The sequence below is a fragment of the Mustelus asterias genome, chromosome 3 (assembly GCF_964213995.1).
Source record: "Mustelus asterias chromosome 3, sMusAst1.hap1.1, whole genome shotgun sequence".
NCBI classification, from domain to species: domain Eukaryota; kingdom Metazoa; phylum Chordata; class Chondrichthyes; order Carcharhiniformes; family Triakidae; genus Mustelus; species Mustelus asterias.
The window spans coordinates 45,699,879-45,706,882 of NC_135803.1; the positions used below are offsets into that span (position 1 = coordinate 45,699,879).

A 7,004-nucleotide genomic window follows, 5' to 3' on the forward strand; every position below is an offset into this window, starting at 1 on the left:
AGATTGATAGATTTCTGCTATCCTAAAGTATTAAGAGATATGGGCAAAGATGACTTGTAGGGAGTTTGGTCACGATCAGGGTTGAAGGGCTATAAAAGGCCTACATCAGGAAACATGAATTGGTTCCTATGCTACACATTTACAGGGCTAATGCTGTGTTTTCAAGGGAAACATTTGCCATAGGCTTGTCCAATACTCTATTTTAGCTATGGAATGTGTACTCAACTTTTTATTTATCCATGACTTTATCTTTCTTTTAGGAAGTATTTTGCTACATGACATGCAAAGCTTATTTCTGAATTTTTGTTTTTTACTATAGAAAAAAGGAGTACATGTCACGAAAGATGTCCGAAATGGACAAGATCCTTAATGAAAGACATCTATTTCACGGGACCTCCCAGGATGTAGTTGATGCCATCTGTAAACATAATTTTGACCCCAGGGTGTGTGGAAAACATGCCACCATGTTTGGACAAGGCAGCTATTTTGCCAGAAAGGCAAGCTATTCTCACAACTTTTCAAAGAAATCGCCTGAAGGTGTGCATTATATGTTCTTGGCAAAAGTCCTCATTGGAAAGTACACATTGGGCAAGCCTTCAATGCGGAGACCACCGCCACAATCCCCCACTGACCCTTCCAGTGATTTGTATGATTCATGTGTGGATAACCTGCTAGAACCTCAGATTTTTGTCATCTTTAATGATGATCAGAGCTTCCCGTACTTCATTATTCAGTACGAAGAAGTTGGAAGCACAGTTACTGTTTGATGAACAGTGATTCACAATAATTATAAACAAAGACTGGAAATGCTACAATGAACTTATCTACACACTATAGACTTGGAATTTACAGATAAACTAAATGACTCACGTAAATGGCCAGCTGTTGAGACTACTGCACAAGCAGTTTTTTGACAAGTGTAAATAGTGAAATACATTGCCTTGAACAATGTTCATATGTTCGTGCCTCTTTGTGAATGAGTGTGTATTTATATTAGAAAAAATGTCACCCATTTTTAATTCTGAAGTATTTGAGAAAGTTGTATACTTGACCTGAGTACAGTAATTTTATTTTTGAATTATCAGAAGCTGAAGTTGTGGAAATTAAATGTTGAGCACTTTTTAAACCAAAGTTTTATATTGAGACATTGCTCGCAATCTCAGTGAGGTGAAGCAACTGCCATTGATACAGGGGGGGAAAAGTGCATTATGCTTACCTTACTTGCAGTAGATAAAATCTGCCACAGCAGTCATGTCATTCGCCACAAGAAAGGAAGTCCTTACCGTGAGAAAGGCCCACTTGGTTCTTTCTCAGAGCTGTAAATTGTGGTGACTGCACTCTTGATCTCACCGTCACATTCTTCACTTCTCAATCGACTTTGATAATTTCTTGGTCCACTTTCGTTCTCCACCAATAAACTGAGACCAACATGGGACCCATTACTGAGACACAGAAAGCGAACTGTACAGATCCATTGTATAACATGTTACTTGTAAATCAAGGGGAAATAAACAGAAAATAGTTAAAACCAGACATATCCCATTAATGAATACCAAATATCATTTGTATTCCCAGTGTCTAAAATCATTTTACTACTCTTTAGTTCACAGTGGAGGAATGATAAGACTGCACTATCCTTCAAACCACAGTGTTATCCTGCAGTGATAATGTGAGTCTATCAGATTTTAGTGTAAAACTAAAGGCAAAGAATCCTTGAGGCTTCAGAATCATTTGGCCTGACACGAAACCTGACTGTGCCTCACATAATCTCCACATTCTTTGTTTTATTAACCAGGTGCAAGGGAAAGTTTGCTCCAGTTACAGAAAGAGGAGTCAGTCAGCCTCAACAATGTCATTACGTTGTGGGGCAATTGTACGTAGAGAAGCCAATGACACCACTTTAGTTAGACTTTTCATGGCACTGACATCTGGATATTGTATCTTCCCAAAAACTACAAGCAAGAATGCTAAACCATCAAGAGTTGAGTTTTGATAGAATCTGCCCATTTCTAATTTAATTCTATCTCTCATGAATAATTTCACTTCAAAATAAATGCTGACTTTTGGAAGTCACAGAGTCATTAAGTAGCAGCTGCTTTTAAAATAATAAAAAAAGGTTATCTGGATAGGCATGCCAGTATTCTCTACTATCCTATGGCCACAGACAATAGAACAGGAGGGAAGTGTTACAAAAGGCTCCTGCTGGACACTGTCCACAGGGAGAACAACAGTGACTAATGCAGAAGAAAAAAGATGATGAACAAACTGATTTCTTAAAGTTTAAAGTTACTGTGAACTTATGAGTTCTGGAATCACTTCTATAGGCTTGAAAAATCAAGTCATGCACAGGCAAATTTACAACAGGCTAATATGCTGAAGTAAAAAATAGGCCTTATGAAAAGTACCGATTTTTCACTCACTTTGGGCACGTTGCAATTCTAATTGACATCCTATAGCATCAAAAAACCAGTGTCATCAATGAAATAACAGAAAGATCAGGGATAATATAAAGATTATAACTGGATCGAAGAACAGTGTCCATATCTTTTGAAAGCATGGAAGTGCACAAATAAGAGCAAATGTAAAATTCTGTTTGATTTTCATGTTTTTTACAATTTACATGTTATCCAATTGGGCAGAAAGCTAAATCCACATCCTGCACTTGGTTAAGTTGATGTATTTATTGCCAGTGCACCAAGATTGAAATTGAGACTGATGTGGAGCTGTAGGTAGATCTGTGTATATTTTATTCTTGATACGGTTTCAGTCTGAATTGACACTGTTTTGAAACTCAGCAGGAAGAGTTGCAATTGAAAGAACCTGATTTTTGTGTTAATGACAAACTCTTTTATTTCAACCACTGTTAAAAAAGCAGAGAGAAGAATTTGAAACAAGCCTGTTAAGCATACATATAATGATAGGAATTTCCTCCCATATTTGTGTGAAACTAGATCAATTGGCCATTACTATGATGTATTAATCCTATCGTTTTATAGGCATTTAATATTGTATGAAATACCATCATCTTTGCCTTAAACCCTACAGACTAGTGTAAAAAATCATTTGTACAGGAACAGGCCTATAGCTTTTACTCATGATCACATTTGCCACAAACCAATGCACAGACTAATGAGAGTTTATTATCTGCTATCACTTTACAGTGTGATTAGAGCTCCATTATTAGATTTGTTTATTGAAAAGGGTATCAACTAAGCCTCTGTCTTAAATATATTCTGATATTTTCTTTCCTGTTTCTAAGAAGCCTGCAAAGCTGCAAAAAAAAGAGTTTTCTTGATTTATTTATTGAACTAAACATCACACGCACTCAATGCCATACTTGTGGCCCCTCAAGAGCGAAGGGGCCAGATTTTAACTCTGTGCAAGTGAATGGATTTTGATTGAGTCAAAATCTCTCCCAAGAACTCTATAATTATTGTATACCAATTGATGATGCTGAGCTGTACTTACTGACTCATAAAATTGATAAAACATCGAAATAAAATTAGCTAACTTATTTCCTAACTATCTTTTCATGTCCGTGTCTTAATTCAGTGTAAGGTAGACAAAGTAAGGAGACAATGAGAGTGTTAGTGTCATCCAGATCAGTTATAGGGCATTATACTACTTAAGCAGTTTTGGATGTACATCAACTAAAATCAAAGTGGAAGAGTCAGATCAGTTTTATCTGACTGTGGATCTTAATATTAAGTTGTGTGAGACAATATCCAGGAGACACGGGTTATATATCAGGTGCAGTATTACTGGAGTCTGATGCAACTTTCTTTTTAAAATCTTCAGATGAAACATTGTGCTTCCTAACAGAAAGTTTGAATTGTCTTATAATTAAGAGATCAAAGCTCACTGAAGATTTGTGCTAGAGGAGGGTAATAGCAGCAATGTGAAATCTGGTCACATGATTCAGCTTGTGACTGGTAAGTGACCTTGTGCATAAATGGTATAATACTTGTGTGAAGGCTAGTCTTTGTACTCTTTGAATTTAAATTTAACCAACGGGCATGTTTATAAGGCGCACACACACTGGATTCAACTAAGTCTCTGTTAGGTTTTTTAAAATTCCGTAAGGAACATGCAACACACACTCCCATTTACTGATTCAGTTCCTTAGCAACATAAATGTTATACTATATTGGTCCTAGTTTGTGGAAAGATGATGCAGGTTAAGATGCTGTATAGTTCCTGCTAATTCATATACAAATACATCATTTTGTCTATTTGGATTTTTTTATTTGAAAGGTTTGGAACTAATTTTCCACTTGTTTGGCACAGGTACAGATTTTTTTTGCAGTGCATCACTGAGCGTTTCACAGATGTCAGCAGTTTAAAACTGGGAATAAACACACCAGGAAAAGTGATTATTTTGGCCTGATTTTAACTTGCAACCAATGAGGACAGGATATTTAAAAAGGGGCAGTATTGATACCCACTTTGTTCACACCTCTTAGATCATGTCCTAAATCTGTGTATGCCCACACCTCTTACACAGATTTAGGACATGGTCTATGTTTTGGGAAGCTTCAATGAGCCCCACTCCAAGCAGGTGAGCACCACATTAAAAAGCAAAATTCAGGGTCCGGAAACCTTATTTGAATACTAAAACAATTTTAATGTGCAGTTCTGCATCCAGCCTCACCAGGGAAGCTCGGCCCCATGTAACTGCAGACTCTGAAGACAATGGAGTATTTAACTTTTTAACCAGTTGTGCAGGGTAGGAAGAGCAGGAATGTTACTGCAAGTTGAGTCTTCTCTCTGCTAAATTTCCTGCAATTCCCTCACACTGCTCCTTGCTGACCATACCCAGTGCATTCTTGACTATCAAGAACCATCCCGAAGATAATTTGGTGATGACTTCCTTCCAGGTAAAATGGCCCAGGTCAGCAAACTTATGACCTGCTGCCCACATGCTAAACCTCATTCCAAGTTGAAATCGGGGCTCATGTTCCTAATATTGTGTATTCTGAGCTTAATGACATGTCAGATATTCTGTCACTTCCTTTCTCATTCAAAAAGTCATTGTCATCAAACACTGGCAATGAAATAGCATGTGCTTTAATCCTGAGCTCTCCTGTCCTGCGTTTCATTGATACATTCTACCAATCTGGCCACATTATCTATTGCTCAATGTACTTGATATTGCACTGAATAGTTTGATACAAGGCATAGGACAAAGTGAGTATTTGCGTCAGTAACGTTGCTGTAAATGAGTGCATGAACAGCATAGAATTCTAAAAATGAAGAGAATAATATATAGATATAGCAAGAATCTGCATTTGTTTAACATTCTAAAGTAGATTGTGCTTTACAGAGGTGGGAAGAGAAAACAAAATAGGAGCAGGAAAGGGAAGGGATGAATAAGGAAGTGTTTTGCGATTCCAAAATGGAGCAAGAAATGAGACAGAGAAATTTTACTGAGGGTGTTACAGAAAGTAGGGCCAGTGATGGACTCAAACCATTGGGATGCAAGAAGGCTAATGCTCAAATACCAAAGTGTTCAAGAGGGCTAGAAACTAGTGGAGGTTGCAGCAACTGCAGAAAGGCAAAGGCTTGACAAGGAAGAGGATTTCAAATTTATTTTATTTGTGGAATCTGAGTCAATGTTGATCTAGGATGGAGGTCATGAATAATAAGTCTTGTTGTGGGATGAGGCTTGATTTTTGGACCAGTTACAGTTTATGGGGGATGGAGGGGTGGAAGATGAAAAGCTAGTAAAAAGGGCATTATAAAAAGAGCATATACACATGAGAAAGGCAAGGTCAAGTGTTTCAACAGTAAGGCTGTGAAATAGGCAGGTTTACAAAAGTGCAGGTAAGTAGAATTTAGGGTTTGATCCTAGCTTGGGCAGTCCTTTTCCCTAAGGGAGGTTAGTGAACCAACTTTAGTTTCAAGAACAACGTTTATTATTTTTTTCCTGGTACGAGCCCACAAATTACCAAATGTATTTAACAAACTGGGTCATCTGCAATTCCATAGTCACACTATCAACCTCTCAACTATGAACCAACCATCACCTATGCTTTCAGATTACCTGCAAAACATACAACCACAAATGAATCACTGCTAAATTAAGACCAGACTGAAACCATTTTAAAAATTTGTTCTTGGGAAGTGAGTGTCACTGGCTAGGCCAGCATTTATTTCCCATCCCTAATTGCCCTTGAGAAGGTGGTGGTGAGCTGCTTTCTTAAACTGCTGCTGCAGTGCATGTGGAGTAGATACACCCACAGTGGTGTTAGGATGGGGAGTTCCAAGGTTTTGACCCAGCAACAGTGAAGGAACAACAACATGTTTCTAAGTCGGGATGATTTGTGGCTTGGAGAGGAACTTGCAGTTGGTGCTGTTCCCAAGTATCTTTTGCTCTTGCCCTTCCAGGTGGGAGAGGTCATGAGGTTGGAAGATGCTGTTGAAGGAGGCTTGGTAAGTTGCTACAGTGCATCTCGGAGATGGTACAGCTTAGGCCCTTGCCATAAACTATTCAGTTGCCACCGACTCCATTCCCTCCCTGACCACTCATTTATGCTGAACCAGGGCATGCAAAATCTTGGGCCGAAGTTTCCACCACCCCATGGTGGAGGAGCTTACCATTGGCCAGTGGTGCAATTTTCCAGTCCCGCCGAATTCAATGGCAATTTGCATGGATCGCCCGTCCTGTCACTGGGGAACACATGGCAGGGGTTGATTTCAGCAGGACCAGAAGATCCTGCCAGCAGGAAGAGATGAAAAATCCCACCCTTGATGTTTTATTTGATCCAGAGCTGAGCTTCAAACTCTAAATTTCACATACTTCCACATCGAAGGACAGAAAAAATGGAAGAGATATAGCTAAGGGGTTTTTGGTGTAGTTAAAATTCACTGAAGATGAACAAGTACTTGTTGCAAAGGATAAGGGAAAAGAGGAAATCAGCAGAGTGTTTGGGGTGGCACAGTGGTTAGCACTGCTACCTCACAGCGCCAGGGACCCAGGTTCGATTCCGGCCTCGGGTCACTGT

At 38.8% G+C, this 7,004-nt stretch overlaps 1 protein-coding gene across 2 annotated transcripts in view; it reads left to right on the forward strand.

Moving 5' to 3' along the window:
• tiparp (TCDD-inducible poly(ADP-ribose) polymerase) overlaps window positions 1-3,525 on the forward strand; it is a 28,579-nt gene extending 25,054 nt beyond the window's left edge. For both annotated transcript variants that reach the window (XM_078208284.1, XM_078208277.1), the window contains exon 6: window positions 320-3,525. In XM_078208284.1, the coding sequence (XP_078064410.1) occupies window positions 320-767 (448 nt within the window). In that variant the 3' untranslated portion in view covers window positions 768-3,525. The remainder of the gene's footprint in view (window positions 1-319) is intronic.
• Window positions 3,526-7,004: the final 3,479 nt, after the last annotated feature.